General features: G+C 47.5%; 1 protein-coding gene across 4 annotated transcripts in view; it reads left to right on the top strand.

Annotated features, from left to right (window-relative positions):
- Nucleotides 1-21804, top strand: part of LOC139056069 (protein ABHD15-like) — a 280561-nt gene that overhangs the window by 253324 nt on the left and 5433 nt on the right. For all 4 annotated transcript variants that reach the window (XM_070533900.1, XM_070533903.1, XM_070533901.1 and 1 more), the window contains exons 3-6: nt 3574-5865; nt 10606-10846; nt 11267-11483; nt 21299-21612. In XM_070533900.1, coding sequence (XP_070390001.1) covers nt 5564-5865; nt 10606-10846; nt 11267-11483; nt 21299-21612 — 1074 coding nt within the window. In that variant the 5' untranslated portion in view covers nt 3574-5563. The remainder of the gene's footprint in view (nt 1-3573; nt 5866-10605; nt 10847-11266; nt 11484-21298; nt 21613-21804) is intronic.

The raw sequence follows: 21804 nt of genomic DNA, 5'->3' as shown, positions 1-21804 counted from the left end.
TTTCAGATCGCACGTTAGCTTATCGGCAATTCCAATAATACTGCAACAATAAGAGTTCTCAAATGCTACTCCCAGCCATAAATGGCAGAGTGATGTGGCACCGCCTCGGGAGAACCTCGTGGCTGCAGCTGTAACAGTGGGTCCACGGTACTCCGCCGAGGCACATATATACGCACTTCCCGTTTCGCGAACAGCAACAGGCGAGTACCGACAAACTCAGGGTCTAAGTAAAATAGTGCGCATCTTAGAACGTGGTTGGTTTACAAGAATTACAGGAAGTGTCAAACAGATGTTCAGAGAGACAAAAAAAAGATCAAATCTTGTTCTCGCTTTTTATTTGACTGTAAAAGCAAGGCGTAATGAACATCCTAAGGAGAATAAAAAGAAAGCTGAGCAACGAGGAACGCTTCATTAAGGTTCTTCTGTCGCTGGCGGCAATTTTCTGCTTTGACAGCTTGGTCATTAGAGACATACTAAAATTGAGTTGCTTTTTCAATAAAATAATTGCACCGTGCCAAAATTGCAGTAGCAATTGCCACACAGTGCCCTCCACCATTTCATTATTTATGCGAGTTTGTCTTTACAACAGCTTGCGCGTGGTCTTGTTGCCTTTATGCGCAAATCGGGACCATATAGGTGGCAGAACATAATTGCGGCTAGAAGAAAAAGAGAGAAACTTGTTAGCGAAACCTTCGAAGATTAGCCTGGTGGCTCGCTCATAGGTTCCACTTGATATCAAGGCGATGAGCTGAAAAAAACAAAAGACACTCGCAAGTGGTTCAGTGCTATTTCTTGCCCCCTTCTATCCAAATTTTTCGAAATGTGAAGCATGCCCGACTCAAACAACTTTCTACACTCTACTACGTCGCTGCCTCTGAAGTCATTTTTATTTCACTGCTGGCATCTTAGGGCTTTATTCTTCATTCTTGTTTTACTTTACAGGGTACTTTTCTTGCTTTCGCTCGAGCGCCACGAACACTGCCAACTTTCACCTCGCCTGCCAACCAGTTTTCGGCTGAGAATATAGCTACGCGTTTGCAAGGGCCGGTTGGGGTCAATTAATCACGCATGTCATAACGTCAACCTGCTTCTTTCCGTTTGCGCATGTCGGCGATGTCACAGCCATAACACCTACCCCTAACGAATCAGAGCTGTGCAAAGAACAGCCAATTTAAAAAGGAATGGAAACGACCTTCTTCTTAAGCCTCCCTAATCAATCTTGCGAAACGAGGACGTAGGCGGCAAAACTTCATTCAGCCCCATCGACACTATATTGATTTTGTCAGCCATTTCTCCGCACGCCTTTCTTTTATTTTTTTTTTCGCGGCGCATATTTTCTGCATTTTGATTCTCGATCTTCGTGTTCAGTCCTTTTACCGTAGTGTACTTCAACGCATTCATGCTCGCCATCTGCTCCACAACTGTTGCGCTCCGTGTACTAAGCCACAAATCTTTGTGACCCGATATCGGTGTCCCGCGGCACATGGTTTCTACGAATAAAGGATCTTGATTCGCAGCCGTGTTCACGCATAAGTAAGCTTCGAGAATCGCTTTGTCGCCTGTCTCGTCGTTTAAGTAAAAGATAATGCGCGCAGAGGTCTCGAAAGGAGCGCAATTTAAACAGAAGCTGGTCCTAGATTAGCCATGGTTAATCAAACATTGAAGCTTCACACGCAGGATGTCACGGTGTTCCTCTAAAAGGCAACTAAACTCTTTTTTTTTCTGCTTCTTCGACGTTATAATTCAGGCGGCAAATAAGGACTCGCCTGGAGATTAAATTTCTTCGAGCGCGTAAGCGTGTACCGAGCACTTAAGGGGGCCGGAATAATCTAAAATCCGCATGTGAGCTCATTATTCCAGACTCCTTTGTAGCATATTTTATTCGCGAGATTTCAATTATGCTAAAGCCGGTGTGGGTTACTGCTCTTCTTCTGCCTGGCAATTCGAGACGACAGTCTCTCGTTGGGCTCCACGCAAGGGCCTTGCCTCCCTGGCGAATGTTTCACGACGCACTGTATCGTGTTGTAATTAACAAGGGGGCCTTGATGTTAAGTTGAGAATTATTGGAAAAGGCATTTTGTTGTGTATGTTCATGAAGATACCCTTTTTTTACATTTCATTGTACACTTTATGTACCTACATTTAAAATCTTCTGCATCTTTCCCTGACTAGACTGCTGCGACATGCAGAAAATAGTGATGAAATAGAGTGAAAATAAAATTTGGAGTGTGATGCTGTTACATCTTTGTGCGAGCACGAGCAACGGCAGGCTTTGTGCAAATAAAATTGAATGAGTAGTTGGTGCCTTTGTTGGCGCCGGCTATTCCTCTTCGAAGAGCAAGCTATACTAAATGAACAAAAAACACAACAATGAAAAACCCTGGAGACATTCAAGTATCAGGCGCAATAGCTAAGCCCATTGTACGAGTAAAGAAAGGCACAGAATAAAGTGAAAGGATGCGCACACAGTTACTCACTTAAGATGCGGACACAGTTTCGTAAACGAGTAAAAGGGAACGAAAGCACCTTAAAACACGCACATAAAGTTGAGAGTTTCGCAGATGAGATAGCTGACGCACCCGCGCATATCTACGTTCATAACACAGTGCATAAAAATATTTAAAAAAATCAAACATCAACTACACGAGCGACCACAGCGACCGCTCTACGAGCCCCGTGATCCCCACAGGGACTGCGAAATAACTTCGATCGAAAGTATTGATTGTGCCTGAATTCACGGCTGCTGTGTATTAAAAAAATTGTTGTTGTTGTTCTTTTCTTTTTTTTTCGGTAGTCCTTAAACCCCCATTCATTCGCATAACAGACACGCTGGCAAGTCTGTTATTGGTTTCATTTTGCTGTCTCTGCTTGATAGTACGTAATGCCGTTTAACCGATAATTCTTTTGTCTTGCGTGCGCTTGTCTCTAATGCCTGTGTTTGACATGTTTCTATTTAATTTCGCAATGTAGTACGCCTTCACGCGGTTCTCAACTGTTCAGTATTATGAAAATGAAGGGCCCGCAATTTTCGACGTCATCGGAAATAGTTCATGCCTACGTCGAATATGTTTTCTTTTTCGCAATTGATGAAGGGCGTACTGATATACTGGTACTATTTCTCAGATTTATCGCCTACCCTACGATGACATGGATATGATTTATTGATGCATTATTGGATGTGTCTCTTGCTAATGCCAGGTTGTTCTGTGGGTTAACCGAAATCAATGCTGCCGAAATTACGTTAGTGAATACTTTGCACAATGCCGAAAGCGAGCTAATGGGCCTATAAATTTCTTTGACGTCTTCCTCATCATGTATTAATATGACGTCGGCATTCTTGCAAGTCTCTCGTGCCCTTGAAATTATGAGTCTTTGTGAATAAAGGGTTGCAAGCTTTTCGATTACAAGTAAGTTTTTTTTTATCATATCGACTATTAATCTTTTTCCTGCCACTTTTCCCCTGGTCATATCTTTCAATGCACTGCTAAACTTGAAAGCAGTGCAATAAAACTGTAGGTGGCTTATCTTCGTTACGCCACCCGGTATAACTTTTCTGTCTCCTGTCTGACGCAGGTACCGCTACCGGAAACCTTCTCCAAGCCTATCGGCGACAGTGTTGTGCAGTACATTACAAGGACAACATGAGCGACTCGGGGACAGAGAAAAAGAAACAGCATTGCATTGACCGTGCGACAACTCGACCCCCCTGCAAAGCTGTAGCATCCAGTCACAGATGCTGCGCAGTGCCAACTTTGAACATGTGTGACCTGCATTGAATTGAATTGAATTGCCTTTATTTCCACAAACATACAATTTGTGGGGGATGTCGCATAACACGAGTTTCCTATAAGAAACGTCGAAGCGACTCGGTCAACAAGATCATCTATTTCTTGTCCGCATTACGTCGTCTCGTATATATTATTGTAGGACACTAATATATTCCCCACGGCACTTCTTGCCAGTTTACCTGGTCTCCTCTTCTTTTTTTTTCTTTCAATAGGCATACTAACAGACGCACTGCAAGCAAACACGTTCGAGAAAGGTTTCCTCTTTCTGACAGACAAGTGACTGGACGGGCCGCTATTAAGCCTGAGGCCTACTTATGTAACAAAATGTTCTGTTAGCTACCAAGCCCGGAAATATTTAACAGGTTGTGAATGACTAGATCGGGTCTAATCAAACAATGCCACTTTTTTTTCTGGCTTAGCTATTAAAACTCGTATCGTGAAGACTCACACGAAAAAGTTGCTCCAGCCAATGATAATCAAAAGCGACCTGACTGAAATTCAAGAAAAAAGAATTATCACATCGTATAATCGCAGTTCATGAACGATCGCATATTGCTCACCTTAACATGCACAGTGATTCACGGCGATGTGCTGAGCTTGAGCTTTCGTGAACGTTCGAGTGAATAGAATCACAAATCTCCAGCAAGTCGGAGGTGCAAAATTTATTCATATGAATGCTTTGATTATTTGAAGTGTTTCACAGCGCTGGCGCTACTTCTTCGTGTTTGATTGCAGGAGAACTGTATTGATACTTCAATACAACAATTCCTCATCGATTTATGTGAAACAGCAGTGTATATCGCCGGACAGAATGATGGTACTTCTGGTTGTGCTTAACATGGTGTTCTGTTGTAGATCAAACGTTCTTGATAATGACAGTCAAATATGGCACTATTTACGGATTGTGACTATACGGTATGTTGAAACCACGAAGAAAATATTATAAAACTGCAAGGTTTCACTGAACGTGATGAAAATTTATTTTAAAGCAAATGGTAATGATTTACTGGAGAAATGAGCAACATGTGCAAATATTACAAACGTGTGTTTTTTTTTCCACAACCAATCAAAAAGGACAACGTGAGCTACTTCCAAAATAGACATATCAGTTGAAGAAGAGAAGCTCTAGTTGTAAGCCCGTCGTGATACAGTTAGTCTACAAGCATCAGGCTCAGGAAATCCAGTCCTCACCGTGTTCAACCCCACGTGCTACTGTGCTGTGTGTTCAATATCGGGGTCATCCTTGATATAGCCTTCCAGGGCGCAAGAAATCTGCTGTAACAGCCAGCGAACTTAAGTACGCTTCGTTCATGTGGCTTCCTCTGTGACAGTTCACAACGAGCGACGTGGCACCAGTCATTATTTTCGAGTACGTCACCTCGCCCAGGGAACAGCCCACGATTTGACGTACGTGATTCAATCACAGTGTATGCTCGTCGACATTGAAGTGGAATCTAAACAACCCAAGCGAACCGAAACTACGACGTACTGCGTCGTGAACTATCACCACAGTGTTACTGCCAGGAACATTGAGCGCAATCTAGTTAACTGACGCGAGCATCAGTTACCCTTCTTACAAAATGCAACATTACTCACGCTTACGGCGCTTGGCCAATCAAGTCTCTAGTCTCTGGTCAATCACGCATTAGCAACGCCCAGAACTGAAGATACCAGCCCAACTGTGCCACATTTAGTTGAAAACTGCAAGACTCAACGTAGAACGTGCGACGCGTTCCTGTCCTTCCCGTGGTTGTTCGCCACGGCATGACCTCGACATGACCTCGACGGGACTCATGGCGGAGGCCATTCAACTTCTGCTCCTGTCCCCGCTCTCGACGTTCTCCGTGCTGGTGTGGCTCGCGGCGCTGCTGCTGCACGCGCTGTCGCCACGCCTCGAGCCCCGCGGTTCAAGACCGCGGCTCGTCGCTCGTGAGTCGGACTTCTCGCGGTTCCTGGCCACGGCTATTCCCGCGCTGACGCAAGCCTACACGCCGCCGCCTTGGGCGCGGCACCCGACCATCCAGTCACTGCTGGCGGCTACCGTGTTGCGGCGATCGACGGAGGTGCCTTTCTTCAGGTGAGCAGATGCAGTCGTGATGAACGTCTGTCACAACCCTCTGCCGTATCTCTAAGGTTATCAGCGAGGTTGCACACATCTCTCCTATCTTTTTCCGCCTTCCTTTCCTTCTCTCCCTTATCTTTTTCTCCCCACTCCCCTTTCCCTGTGCAGTGCTGTTGAGGTGTCCTCCTCTGAGAGACAGTTACGGCACTGCACTTCTCTCTTCCTCTCCTTCAAAAATCACTACACACACATAGATGTGGAAGTACTCTGCCGGGGAATATAGCTGTTTCATACCGATCTAATAATGTACTGGACAAATTTCAACACTAACGACAGAAAGAGGGGTCCTAGGTGTAAAGTATGCAGGTCCCACGCACTGTGGGAATCGATGTAAGCAAAACTTTGTCTGCTGCTTGCGTTCATTGACGTTGTTATTTGGCAGTGATATATTGACGGTATACGACTTTCTTGACGTGGTGTGAAATGTTACCTTGCCTGCTCCGCTTGTATTTGTTGTTCTTGCTCCGCTCGACGCTTTATGCGAGCCTTCGTCTCCTCGGCACTAAGTGCACCCTTCGGCGCCACTCTGGGTTGTAGCGTTGTAGCTCGCAAAAGTGCCTCCTCTCTCTCTCTCTCTCTCTTTATTTCCTCGCTAACATTCTCCCCCCCCCTCACCCCCTCTACTGTCGCTGCTGGTGGGGGCGAGCCCGGAGACAAGCGCGACAGCTCCTGCACTGTGTTTGTGTGGGGTCACGCTTAGTTACGGCGTCCAGAGGGCATTGTGCACACGCCACTTTGCGTAAATGTTGACACGAGCTTCTCGGGTCGTCTCTGCTTTTTGCCACGCTCCTGTCATGTACTAACGCGATCGCCTTAAAAGGGCCCCGTGTCGCTGAAATTCCGGTGTTGACGCCGCGGGCGTCGCTAGGCGAGTAATCATTCTGAGCCACAACCGCGCAGGCCCCTCCTCGTGGCACATACCTTGTCTTATATTCTTTACAAAGTTATTCCTGGGAATTTTGAACAGCTCATAAACAAATATTATGAAACAAAACACACACAGGGCACGCCTTTTATGTTTTTCTGACATGACCGCAACTCAACCACGTCTCGACGCGGCCGCCGTTAGCGGCTTGCGTCTCAACTACGTTCAGACGTGGTCGGCGTTAGCGGCGATCAAAACGCTAGCGGCGTGCTGTTGCAGCAGCAACAGCAGCAGCAGGAAAGTCGAAGACAGAGGTAAAGAAAGCGTCGCTTTGAAAACTTCCCTATAAAAAGGTCTTGCTGGTCGAAGCCCTGACGTGGCGTTAGTATTCCCGATGTTTCGGTTGGCGAGCCACGCCTCATCAAAATTATGAACATCTCTGACCCCTCTGCTTTCTTGCGAGCATGCTCATTTCGTTGCATAACGTCACGCAGCCTACTCCTGTGATGCCAAGAATCCAAGTACTGAGGCCTTCGTTTCCCATGAATTCTCGGTGCTCTCGATCTACGTGACCGGAACTAGATGATTATACGTAGCCTATAAAAAAAAATTGCGTCATGCAAGTCCCGAAGGCTTTTTTTTTTCTGGAGTAGCTGTTTCCCCTCGTTTCTGTATTTAATCTCTCCCCGACTGACTGATCTTTGTAGGAGTGAGTGGTTCAGCCCACTCGCTTGAGACGGATTTATAATCTCCGCTTCTACGTACTGTCAAACTATCTCATGCGGTATTGGCCTAGGTGTGGTAACCGCCTTCACTATGACCAAGACTCAACTGGTCAACTGACGCTGCCAATTCAATAAAATCTTGCGCGTCGACTGGGATTGCGAGAGGCATGAGAAAGAAGATGCCACCTGGATAAAAACTTCGGCTTAAGAGGTGGATGAAGAGACACGGAGCGTTACAAATGCAGCATAGCAACGAGTACGCGAAAGAAGCACATGGTATGAATGAGATTTGCTGTGTCAAACACAAGAGCTAACGAGCACAGATGCAGAGTGACCGTAGATGAGGAGACGCGTTGTGCTGTAGGTATATTACATATGAAATAGTACAGCCCGTTAGAAGACATGCCTGGATATAAACTCACTCTCCTAGAGATGGCCCGCAGAAATTGTTAGCACATCAAGGTCTGTTAAGAATGTCGTACGAAGCAAACTAAGATGGTGTGCGCATCGCTTTATTTTTATATTTTTTTTTCATGCGAGAGCGTCAAATCGCCCATTGAGCGAAAAAGCCGGCGTCTGTAGTCTGCATGTAGCAGCGAAAGGGCACGTTAAGTCACACTGGCTGCGACGCCACGCGACGAGCGAGTCTCAACGCAGAAGAGCGGGCAAAAGGGGTACACCTGATGCCGCTATAGCGCACCAGGTGTTGCGTGAGGGGAGAGAGCATAGCCGCGACGCCACGTCACCGTCGCTCTCGCTCTCGGTAGGCGGCGCGCGGTGTCCGAGCCAGCACCGCAGGCTGCTGCTGGTGCTTGCTGTCTCGGGCAGCACGTATGGCTATCGCCTGCCGGTCTTAGTGGCTGCTGCTGCTGGTGCTTCCTCTGTTTCTCGTCGCGCAGGGTGTCGGTGGCATGCGACGATAGCACCGCAGCCTGCACTGATTGCTGGCTTGGCCAGCACGTACCGCTATGGCACATTAGTCGCAGCGCAAAGCTCGAAGGACCGCTCCGTGGCGATCGATTGGACATCGAAGCTTTCGCATTCACAATGCATAGAAAGTGCTTAGGTGTCGTCGGATTTTTTGTCGAAGCCGTCTTGTTATCTTATTACTACTTAATACAATCGACTGAGAATTCCTTTTATTATTTTTGGTGTGCCACATTTTAGATATCCTGTGTTACAACTATATACTGTGAGAAACCATCTTCCTCCTTATATTTCCGAAATTTCGCTTTCCTTATTGAAAAACAAAGTATTGTCACGTTAATAATACAAAGCCATGCGTTGAACTCAGACGTGATAATGGTAACGTATATCGTTCTCATATATAAACATCATACGCAGTCTGTATAACTTAGGATCCAGGTAGGCAGCGAAGAACGCTGCACACGGCCTACAATCATCGCATCTCCGTTTTTCCAGCAAAGGAGCGCATGAAGCTATGCCGAGAGAATCTGTCGGCGTAGTATAGGAGAGAGATGAATAGAAGAACATTGATAATACGTGCGCGGTGGTTGGCACGGCAATTTATTATAGCGAGATGAGAAGAGAAAAAAAAAGACGGGAAGGAGGTGGGTGGAGGCGGGCTCGAAGACAAGAACACGATACACAACGTGGCGCAGAGACAAGCCCATAGCTCTCTGTCACGTAGTGTCCCAGTTAGCGCTCGCTTTATCCTCGTGGCTACGTTTTCACATCAACGAGCACACCCCCGTGATCAACAGCCTAGAGCGATGCGTTTGTCTCTGTCAGGTCTCGCGTTCAAGATGTATTTCTCCTCTACGTGCAGGCCAAGAGACGTGCGTAGCCTGTCGTTCTATTCGAGATATTTACTTTACTTCAGAAGGAATACGAATACCTACGCTGAGATAAACGCTTGGCTACCTTCACTCGCTCGTTGCGATACTACGATGACACCTAAGGAATAAACGCGTAAAAATAGTGCTTCATTAAGTTTGGTTATTAATTAATTTTTAGAACGCGGTGTCAGTAGACACGACAGGGCTCGAATAGGCAATTAATCGCCACGCGAGGTTTCACCCGTTCATGCCGAAATGCGTGTTGTATTTTGGTTTGCCTTCACCTTCATTTTGGACGGCCTACGTGGCTCCAGTGATTTCTGACTCAGATCACTGAGTATCGCTCCTTCTACAGCTTCCAATTCACGGAACTGCGTACACCTAAAGCATTTTTCTGCATCTTACAAACTGCACTTAGCATAAGCAAGTATAGGTAAATTGACTGATTGGCAAATTGATTGACTGATTGGCAAATTGATTGATTGATTGATTGATTGATTGATTGATTGATTGATTGATTGATTGATTGATTGATTGATTGATTGAGTGAGTGAGTGAGTGAGTGAGTGAGTGAGTGAGTGAGTGAGTGAGTGAGTGAGTGAGTGAGTGAGTGAGTGAGTGAGTGAGTGAGTGAGTGAGTGAGTGAGTGAGTGAGTGAGTGAGTGAGTGAGTGAGTGAGCAATATAACCACTGATGTGCTGCAGGGCGAGCCGGCATTTATCAGCAGGCTCTCCATGACGTGCGCCTTGTGGATGGTTGGAACAAAAAATATCTGTTTTCTGCGCTGCTATGGCGAACGATGACTAAAAATACCTTGCCTTTATTAAATAGATATTGCAGTCGTACCAGCCAGCACTAGTGACTGGTTGTTGTTCAAGTGGTCGCGTGCACAAATATCAAGCAGCCGAAAATTCAGGTGAAGGTTATGAAGCACACCTCATCTCAAAGAGTTGTGGGTACAATGAACAAATAGTGTTGAACGCAGTATTTTTGCTCGCCATTTGTTTTTTGCCCGTTAAAGTTAGTGGACAAGCTTCACACAGAAACTGGAAGTTTTCCAGGGCATCGTTTGTAAACGAACCGAAAGAAAACCGAAAAAAAAAAGAGTGTCGTGTTGCTCTTAGGGACAGAAATTGTCCACAACTTCCTTCTTTGTGAAGGAAAATTGTATTGTATTGTAATGTGTTGTATTGTATTGTATTGTATTGTATTTTATTGTATTGTATAGCATTGTATTGTATTGCATTACATGTATGTATCCGTTCAAGTTGAGCTGCCTGTAACCGCGGCGCGTCAACCTACGCAGGACTCACCTGCAGCTCCGTGACCGTGGACTGGTAGCCCTGGACTGGGCGGGCAGCACGCCCTCGGCTCAGCCGGCCAACCCGGACGAGGTGCTGCTCATCGTGCTCGTGCTGCCGGACTTGGGCCGAGACCCCTGCAGCGTGGGAGACACGTGCCGGGCCATTCTAGCGCGGGGCATGAGAGCCGTGGTGCTCACCCAACGGGGACACGCCGGATGCCCGCTCACTACGCCGAGGCTGCAGGCGAGTTACTGAGCCCGTGGTATGGAAGGTCAGCCGCAAGGATAAATTGCAATGCTTAAGCAGTTCCCTGTCGTGGTTGTCCGCGTGTGCGCGTGATTGACTACTTAGAGCTGCCTTACCTAAAGCGTGCGCCGAAAACTTGTCTATCTTCAATTTGGGCCACTTTAGTATTTTTCAATTGAGAGTAGATGTTTGCGTTGTCTTTATCGTTTCTGTCGTGACCGTGTTGCTTGCGCCTGCACTTCCGTACCACGACATCCTACCGACTTGCTCAGCATTCGGTCTGTCCTAAGAATCATTGCGCAAAGCGACAGGGCAACCGATACAGGAGCCATGCATGGCAGGGAGAGGGCGGCGATGGAGCTGCCAGAATTAGGTAGGCGAGATGAATGAAAACGTGACCACGTGCACACATTGCAGGCGTATGGCGACCCCGGAGACCTACGGCAAGCGGTGCGGTTCCTGCGAGCCCACTACGGTCGCTGTCGCGTGGCCGTGCTAGGCATCGGAACGGGCGCTGACTTGCTGCTTGCCTATCTGGGCGACACCGGCTCCTCGTCGGGTCTGCTGGCAGCCGTAGCCATCTCGCCACTCTACGAGCCCGAGAAACTGCTCGAACAGTCGCCCTGGCCGATCGGTACGTCTTAGCGATGAACAACTTAGACGACGGAAACAGGAGACGCGTGACGGACACACTCCTGCAGGCCATAGGCAATCACAAACACAGCCTGCTGGATGACAACTGGCCAGTTCTCAACAGTCTTGCTACGGCCTCTGTAATTTTTTTTCACATTTGTCGGTTTATCTGCAATTTAAACAATTTTGTGTTCATCAAAACTAAATCTGAATCTATTTTCCCAGTTGTTCAGTTAGAAGTGTAGTAAGGAAATAATAATCATTCTTCGTCCTCGACTCAAGACGATGCCTTGGAATACACCGGAAGGAACGTGGTGAAATGCAGAACTGCAGGAAAGTGCATCTGTTGGAACAGCCATCTATCACTTTGACTCATTTATCCTTCCATTGGTAATTACGTTATTATTCGACTGATCAGTTCACTGCTCATAACCGTTTGCTGTGAAGTTGAGCTTACGCAACCTTCAGCAATAGGCACACGAGAAAACAGCGCTCATAAACTCATCAGTCATTTCGGCTCGTGCTTAGCCTTGGCACCTGCCGCAGATCGATTGCCTTCAAAATACGCTGCGCGGGCCGCGCATGCGCTTAGCCACGCGAAAAGCCATGCGCAGCCACGGCAGGGCTAGAAGAGGAGACGTACGCTCTCCTCCCTAAGCGCGTGCTTGATCACGCGGCCTCCCACACAGGGCGCGCGGCAAGACAGCGCGCATCAAGCCACTGCTCTTCTCGGATCACCCTCACGTACTTTTCCTCGCACCCAATGCATACGGCGTTCGGCGCGTGACAGTATCTTATAGCACTTGGACTTCGTACGGAACATCACAGTGACGGCTACGGCGACGGCAGAAATTCTCACGGAGTGTCCACATAAATTGCTATCGCAATAGAAGAACAGTAGAATGAACAATATCATACTGTCTGTGTGCGTGCTGTCACAGTCTGGGGAGGAGCCACATAGTCATACATATTGTCAATACCTTACTGAGACATACAACGCCAAGAGCGCAAAGTCAATTTATCACACCGTTGGCAATCCGGAGGTATACCTTACATAGCGAATCAACGCCTCTATACCAGCCCGCGCTGACGTCTGTGTTGGCCAGTGTCCATAAAAACTACTAATGAAGGAAAGTTTATTTAGACATTACAACGCTGAAATACGTTAAACCAGATGAACTGCGACTCTGTTGTCCTTCCACACAAGTAAAATCACATATATCAACAGCACATTAGTTTCCTTTCATAGTTGCGCCCCGCAGGACACCAAAGACATGTTGCCCCCGAGGGGAGAAAGAGGAAAGAAAGAAAAAAGAAGAGAATGAGGGAGGCTGATACAATACTACACGGGCGGGATACAGCGTTGTTCCCCTCCTGCCATCTATTGTCATTACTGGAACAGCGCGCTCAGCATGGTACTACAGGGAATTCCACTTCGCCTTTTTATACATTGAAAAAAGAAAGCGCCAATGCGCGAAAACGCGTGCCCTAGTCTTGAAAGCGATCTGCGATGGGGACCGAGTTCGCTGAGGGCTGGTAGCTTCGGGTGTAGAATATTATCGCTACTTAGTTCACGCTGAAGCGAGAGGCAGCACGAAGGTCAATTCGCTCGCTGCCGCTGCCATGCTTCCTCAAGCCAGCATTTTGACAGCGAGCGTACGCGGTCATCAAGTGAGATGTTGGTATGTTTGCTTGTGCGCAATTGACACCACGTTTGTTAATTTAGTTAGTATGTCTATGTTTACAAGTTGATACTGGCAATAAAGCTACTATTCTTACTTCGTATAACTGCCTAATAATATGCTATCGCAATAATATGCTTCGCCTTTCGGGTGAAACTGTGACTCTTACTATGATACTGGTTGCGTTCTCTCTCTCTCTCTCTCTCTATATATATATATATATATATATAATATATATATATATATATATATATATATATATATATATATATATATATATATATATATATATATATATATATATATATATATATATATATATATATATATATGTCTTACGGTGCCTCGACTTGCCGGCGTGGAAGCTCTGTGGTGACAGCTTTCTTCTTGGTACTGCTCCAATAAAACAAAAATCGTCTCCCAGGATACGCCTTAAAGTTCCAGGAACGTTCATGCCGCCGGTGCTCTGAAGGATGTTTTAATTTCCGGTGAACCCCTACCCCTGCGGCTCTCAGGCAAATGCAAACATTTTGTTTTCGTAGATTTTCTTCATTTTCCCCTTTCCCACTCTTTTCATCTTTGTGCACGTTTTGCGTCTTTTTCTTTTAAAGATCATTCTGTCTCCCCTTGCCCCTTCCCCAATGCAGGGTGGAAAACTGTACATCTGTCTTCCGTTTAAACTCCCTGTCTTTATCATCTCTTTTATCTCTCTCACCGTCTTTTGTTTTTTAGTACTTTTCGGGTTTACCTGCCCAGAATAAATCTCTTACGATTGTCGTGACAGACAGACAAAGAACTTTAATTACAAGGTCCTGAGAAGCTTTGCCCTAGGGCAGAGCTGCGGGCCGCTCCCACGTGGGGACGGGTAGGCCGAGCCTAACCGCCGCATCGTGGGCTCTCTGGACAGCCCAGGTTTGACGTGAAAGGTCTGAGCTCTGGATGGCAGAGCTCCATTCTTCTTCTGTGATGCGATTGGGTCCCTGTAACGAGGGGCATCGCCAGAGCATGTGTGCGAGATTGCTAACAGCCCCACAGTCGGGGCAAGTAGAGCTAAAAACCTCTGGAGTGATCGTGTGGAAAAGGGCCAGGTTTGGATAGCACTTAGTTTGAAGCATGCGTAAAGTGGACGCCAGAGGTCTAGCCAGTTTGCTGTGAGGGGAAGGATAAGTCCTCCTACCCAGGTGATAGTGCGTAGTAATTTCGCTGAAAGTTGTGAGAGTGTCCCGAAACTCGAGGACCCCGGAGTCTGAGCTCGATCCTGCTCCCGCGCGGTGGGTTAGTGCGCGCGCTTGGGAGTGGGCAATGTCATTAAGATTGGGAAACGAGTCAAGCTGGGGTTCGAGGTGAGCCGGAAACCACGTGATGGTGTGCGGAGAGATGATCTTGTTCTTGAGAATCTTGTGAGCCTCCTCAGCGATGGATCCTGAAGCGAAAGCCCTGACCGCCGATCTCGAATCAGTGAAGATTTGTGATCTTTTGTTGTCTAGGAGTGCTATAGCAACTGCGACCTGCTCCGCTCTGGTTGGTGTTGAGCACTTCAGGGAAGCCGCATTCACTATCTGTCCGTTGTGGTCAACGAGGGCAATAGCGAAGTTAGACGACTGTCCATATTGGGTGGCGTCGACAAAACATGCCGAGTAGAGATCGTCCTTGGTACGCTTGAGGAGGGCGAGGGCTCTTGCCCTGCGTCTGCCTACGTTGTGTTGAGGATTAACGTTACGAGGAAACGGTGCAACTCGTATGTTGTTCCTTTGATCTTCTGAAATTTCATATTTCCGCTCTTCCAGGAGGATAGGGTTGATCCCAAGAACCGCCAGGATCTTCTTTCCAGCCGGGGTACAGGATAGACGGGCCAGTTGGGCTGACTCCTGGGCCTCAATTATCTCGTCCAATGTGTTGTGCACTCCTAGTTGCATAAGGAGATCCGTACTCGCCCGTAACGGAATGCCTAGTACTTTTTTAATACTTTTTCTGATGAGCGTGTTTAATCGTTTCTTCTCGGAGTTATACCAGTTGTGCATGGCTGCCACATAAACTATATGACTTATGAGGAAGGCGTGGAACAACCTGAGGAGGTTGTCTTCCTTTAAGCCTCCACGCCTATTCGAGACTCTGTTGATAAGTCTGATCATGTTCTCAGTCTTGGCTGTGAGCTTGTTGAGTGTCGTATTGTTACTGCCATTGGATTCGATGAACATGCCAAGTACCCGAATGGTGTCTACTCTGGGGATGGTACAGCCGCTTTTAGTGTGGAGCTTGATGTTTATTTCTGACAATGGTTTCCAGCCTCTAGGTTTGGGACCTCTCCTGACTGGCCTGTAGAGGAGGAGCTCAGACTTGCTCGGGGAGCATCTAAGCCCCGTATTTTCCAGGTACATCTCTGTTTGATCTACGGCCTCCTGTAAGCCTGATTCAACAGCTCCTTCGCTTCCTCCGGTGCACCAGATTGTGATATCATCAGCGTAGAGCGTATGATTGATCCCTTCTATGTTGGAGAGCCTTTCCGATAGTTTCTTCATGGCGATGTTAAAAAGCAGTGGTGAGACTACCGCTCCTTGTGGCGTGCCTCTGGGGCCCAAAATGAAATTGTCGGACTTGAGGTCACAGATTTTGAGCGTGGCCTTGCGATCCCGTAGGAACGAGCTAATGTATCTGTGAAAGGCGTCTCCCAAATTGAGCTCGGAGATGGAGTTAAGAATGTGAGGCGCTTCACTATTTTTCCCGGTACTAGAGCAACGTGCGCGGCCCAAATAAAGCATCCAAACACCTTCGTATTTGCAACTACAGCTCGTGCGGCGAATGCGAGGCTAAACTGACCACAACCACAACTGAGTTTCTTGCGCCGTTACCAATATTTCCTTGCTTTCTGCAAAGCTCCTACATTGCGGTAGCAATTTGATGGACACTCGAGGCGAATTTTCGCCGCCAGCGTCGCCGTCACAGTCGACGTGATGTTTCGTATTTTGTGTGCATATGCTATATGTTTTCTTTATGTCGTATGTGCAAGCTAGAAGCTATAAATGTCAGTCGCCGATGTGCTTGTGCTTTTAAATGAACTATTCCTCAAACTTCAGGGATCTAGTATTTCATTCAGAGCCCACGTCTTTTATCTTAAATGCGCCAGGACATTTGGCTCACTCGCGTTTGCCGCGTCCACGCAAAGTCCCACCCGCGTGGAGTTAGAACACTAACCGAGGAGTTCGAACGCAACGCTGAACCTTGCTATCACTGTCCGTGCTTTGCCCTTTGGGTGAAACAGCAATTTTTTTTTTTCTGAAAACTGTACCAGCTTCGAAGACTACACCCAAGACACGCATCGCTTCGACCTGTTGAATTGCGTCTAGAAGCGATGCTAGGAAGCGTGCAGAACGGTGCGTTTTACTTGTGGATGTGTTTAGAACTCCTGAGAGCTTGGCGCACCCTTAAATACTTCTAGAAGGCAACGGAAACGTAAAGAATCAAATTCGGAAATCGAGATATCGTCCGCGGATGCCGTAATGTTTACAGTATCGAGCGCTGCCATGAGAAAACCTTTGGTGGATTCACAGCTAGCTGTCGTCCGAGGTCCGAGAAACATGATGAGCAGCACAGGGGTGATAAGTAATCCTCCCCTCGCGCTCCGTTAATTTGGGAGCTTTCTGTTTCCATATTATTGAAATAAAGGTGTCTTGTGTCGCGGTAGAGTAACTCGATGTTTTATGTAAATTGTTTGGGCTACACTCGAAGTGACGTAGAATGGCTAAGAGATAGCGTCGTTCTACTTTATAAAAAGGTTATATATATATATATATATATATATATATATATATATATATATATATATATATATATATATATATATATATATATATATATATATATATATATATATATATATATATATATATATATATATATATATATTTATTACACTGTGGTCCAGAGAGACGTGCAGGTGCCTGGTGTTCTTTTCTTCTTAGCATAGGGCACCAAAAGATTCGCGAAAGCTGACCATCCCTACACTCGACACGATTGCAAAGTGGAGATTTGTTCGTTCGGGAATGGTCTTAATGCTAGTACAGTCGCAACTATTTCATATTGAGTGCTCCGTAACGTTATTGGCCTCCAAGACATAGGCTTTCTGGGATCCATGCCTTCCTTTCACAATAAAACAAACTCTGCCCAATCCGAAAAGATTTTCAGCCAATCTTAATAAACGAGTTCACCATGTCTGTTAATGCATCGCCGGGAATACTAAAGAGGTGTAGGTAAAACACCATTAGAGTACCACGAGGCCTATATAGGCTCAGTCACTACGTTCGTGGCCTACCCGCCACACTTCTTACATAACTGGCACTTGAAGTATTGCCTCCTCCTCTGGACTCAGGTGCTGGCAGGCCGTTACAAAAGTTGGTTAATCTGTTTGGAAAAAAAAGTTTATTTGCATTATGTACAAAACTACAGTCGATGACAGCCTAACAATTCAACACAGGCTCCACCCACAAAAAACGCAGTACACCTCCTCTTCCCCTCTGAAATGGAGGCCGAGCGAGCTGCTGGAGTCCTCTCGCAGCTTAATGACTTTGCTCTGCTGATGTAAATGCTGGCCTAATCGGAAGATGAAGGCTCGTCATTTCAAGCTAAAATATTATGTCTGGCTGAGCCGTAATGTCAGGATCACCTATCAATTTACCCTAGGCATTCATGTTTATCCTGAAACGAGTGACACAAAGACAGATCTGTACGAAAAAAAATTGACAGTGGCTTAGCTCGGCTATGCCAGGATATACGTAGCGAAAGCTAAAGCATGGTTAGCCTCGGTTAATCTTGATTGCAAGTCCCGGTTAGTCTGGTTGTCTAGCTATGTTGTGGCGTTTAGCCAGTCGTTCATCGCGCTGTTCGTCTGTTTCCTAGGCGATTCGTTTCCTCTTGATCTCGTTCCGATGTCGGTTCCAGGCCTCCTCCTACTTATCAGAATTGTCGCCGTCCATACTGCCGCCTCAACTGTGGTTGCGGCGCACGCGAGCTCTCCGTTTCAATCCTCCGACATGTTATCAGGCATGCGACGCAGCTGGCGAAGCGAGCGGCGGCGAACGCAACGACGAGGAATGCGATGTGACGTCATGTGCCTCCTCGGAGCAGGGCCACGGCGAAATCGCAAGTTCGCGGCCACTAAAGCTTTCATTTTAAAATTGTTAAACATTTAAACTCAGGAAACTCAGCGAACGGTATTGGTTGTATTTGTGTATAAATCTGAATCCTGTTGGCTCGCCTCTTTCAGTGGTAAAAAGAGGCACACTGCGTTTAATGCGTAAGCGTCCTTTAGCAAGCTACGCAGCCCTGTCACGCGAAAAGTGTAATGCCTTGTATCTGCAGAAAAAATGAGTAAGTTACAAAGCTAATACATTTAATCGTTATGATAGTGTAAATGCACTTAATTGGTAGCTTTCAGGCGATAAGTAACAATTCAAAACAAAAGGAAGAACACCCATAGAAATTCATAGAGCTTCTTAGAAAATGCATGGGGAAGCTTGAAGTAGGGGTGGGCCAACTGAAATTTGGGTGTGGGCCAACTTGAAGTTTGTGGGTGGGCCAACATCAAATGTGGAGTGCGCCAACTGAAATTTGGGGTTGGGCCAACTTAGGGGGTTGGCTACCTTAAATTTAAGGGTGGCCCAGCCTAAATTTGGGAATGAGCAAAGTTAAATTAGGGGATGGGCCAACTTGAAGTTTGGGAGCGGGCAGTTCTATCTTTGGGGGTGGGCCAACTAAAATTTGGGGGTGGGTCAACCTAATTTTGGGAGTGGGCCTACTTGAAATCTGGGGGTGTGCCAAGTTAAACTTGGGGGTGGGCCAACTTGAAGTTGGGGAGCGGGCAGTCTTAAATTTGGCGGTGAGCCAATTGAAATTTGGGGCTGGGTCAACCTGAAATTCGCATGCCCGCCAGCTTAAATTTAGGGGCAGGTCAACTTAAGGCTTGGAGGTGAGGGGGTGGGGGGTGGCACAACTGAGGAGGAGGAAAGAGAAAAGTAGAAGGCAGGGAGGTTAACCAGAATAACGTCCGGTTGGCTACCCTACACCGGGGGAATGGGAAAGGGGAAAACACAGACACAACTGAAATTTCGAGGTGGGCCAACTTGTAATTCGCATGTCCGCCGACCTAAGTTTAGGGGTAGCCAAACTTGAATTTCAAGGTGGGCCGACTTGAAATTTCCTGTTGGCCCAACGACCAATTGAATGCCGCGGAGCGTAATTAGAGTTACGTACACCTCGCGGCCGAGCGAGAACGTTTTCTTTGGGTCTTACCGAGGCACAGTCAGAGCGCAGGCATTAGTTTGCGTGGACCAGGAACGGACGCCTAAAACAGCTGCTTGCGAGAGCGACACTGAGCGTGACATGTTATCGCGGCGATGCACTCTCCCGTCACCCAACGCCTCACACACTACTGCGGCCCACCTGGTGTTCCCTTTCGATCGCTCTGCTCCTTCGAGGCGCCCTCGGGCCCAGCGTTCCGGCTCAATTTATTTAATTACGGTGTTTTACGTGCCAAAACCACGATTTCATCATAAGGCACACCGTAAAGGGGGGGGGGGGGGGGAGGTGCTGCGGAATAATCTGGACCACCTGGGTTTCTTTAACGTGCACCTAAATCTAAGTACAGGGGTGTTTTCGCATTTCGCCCCCATTGAAACGCGGCCGCCGTGGCCGGGGTTTGACCTCGCGACCTCGTGCTGAGCAGCCCAACACCATAAACATTAAGCACCCGCGACGGGTTCCGGCTCGATCGTATGATTGAATTGAAGAGGCCAGATGCAGGGAAAAGATCTGACAATTGTGTGCTAAAGCCTAAGCATTCCTTGCCGGAAAGGCTATAGGTAGAAGCGCATAAGCTAGGAAAAGCAAGAAGCAAAACAAAGCAAAATGGAGGTCACAGCCGAGCCAAACAATGCTTACGCTATAATAGACAATTGTCAGAATTTCTGCAGCTTCTTGCGGGTGAAGCTTGTTTGCAATTTTTAGCTTGTCACCGACTATAATATGTATAATTTAAAAAATGGAGAGCGCTTCAGCTTCGCATGTAAGAGTGGAACGCGATAGCATCAAAAGAGCCCTGACTATTTCTCACTCGTCCTGGCAACTGCAGCTTATGTAACGGTAATGTTTGCCGGGAAACGCTGTCAACGAACGCTATGCGCGAAGGCGAGCTTTCTGGTTGAAGTGCGGCCTCTTGCGTGAGTTGCGCATGCGCGGTGACAAGCGCCATCTGGATGGTGCTGCAGCGAACCGTGCGCGCCCCTCTATGAATGGTAGAAACGCTGGAAAAGGAGTTTTGTTTGGGTTTCCGCGTAACAGAATTATGTTTACTCCTATATACAAATTACAATCCCGTGATATCACCATCTGTAGCTCGTGCGTAAGTCATACTGTACGACTTTTCTGATGCAGTTTACTTCGAGAAGTTCAATAAGTTCAGTAACGTCCTTGCGCTACACGGAGGGGCTGCGTGGTTGGGTATGCGTGGTCCGGAATGAGTTTTCGCTCACAAGACGGCCGACGCTAGTAGCGGGACGCCGAAGCCTTATTTTCTGCGACACGAGATCCTTAACCCTATCGCGTTAAAACGAACCGAACGTTAGATTACCGAACGCTTGGGGAGCCGAGTTGTTCCTCTGCATAGTCGCCGATTGCCTGTTTTCACAACCTCCGTAAGAGCCCCAGCTTTCCTTTGAAATTTGACAAAATATTTCTTTCACCTTTGCAAATGCCACATACCTATCTCGTAACGTATGATAAGTACGTTCGCATCGAAGGACCTTTAAATTGGTATATTTGCTGTTGACCGTTTGACGATGAACGTGCCCTGCAACTCGAGTTGCAGGGCACGGTGATGAGCACGAGCTGATCGTCGCCTTTGTATCGGCGGCAAAAGGGCGATACTACGACGAAAACGGTGCAGTGAGCCAAAAAAAGAGCTCTAAACTAATTTTTAGTCACGTGCTGCGTGCTGCTGCGTTCAAGCGCCGGCCGTGGTCGAATAAACAGTTCGTGTCCTTCTTCGTTCCCGGTTGTTCTCTACGCGCTACAGCCTCTGCCGCGCTGGAACTGTTCGGCGAGCGGCTGTTGACCGGGGCTTCCCTCCCTTCCGCCCCTGCAGGCGTACTCCGCCGTCGAGCGCTGCAGCGCGTTGTGGCGGAGCACGGCGGAGTTCTCTGCCGGACCGGCTACTCGTCGAGCTCGACGTCGGGGGCGGCGGCCGTGGACGTTGAAGGGGCCCTGTCGTCGACCAGCTGGCAGGACGTGGAACAGAAGGTGCTCTGGCCCGCGTGCGGCGCCAACAGCGCCTCCCAGTACTGGGAGCGCAACGCGCCCCTGCGCGACGCCGACGACATTGCCACGCCGCTTCTGTGCGTCTCCAGCGCAGACGATCCCGCGGTGCCGGAATGGGCGCTGCCTATGGACATCTTCCAGGTGAGGCTGTCGTGGAGGTACTGCGGGGCTCCTTGGTGACAATGGCTGAAAAGGCTGCCTCGTTTTAAAACGCTTAGCCTTCCTGGGGGTCTCACTGGCTATTTCTCGCGACTGTTTATTAACCGTTTTGGTGGGCCGATGCCGAAGTTAGTGCAGTCTAAAACCGTGGTAAGTAACACACACTGCAGTGCT

Source organism: Dermacentor albipictus, chromosome 2 (genome assembly GCF_038994185.2).
Source record: "Dermacentor albipictus isolate Rhodes 1998 colony chromosome 2, USDA_Dalb.pri_finalv2, whole genome shotgun sequence".
NCBI lineage: Eukaryota > Metazoa > Arthropoda > Arachnida > Ixodida > Ixodidae > Dermacentor > Dermacentor albipictus.
This window is presented reverse-complemented; position numbering and strand designations above follow the sequence as displayed.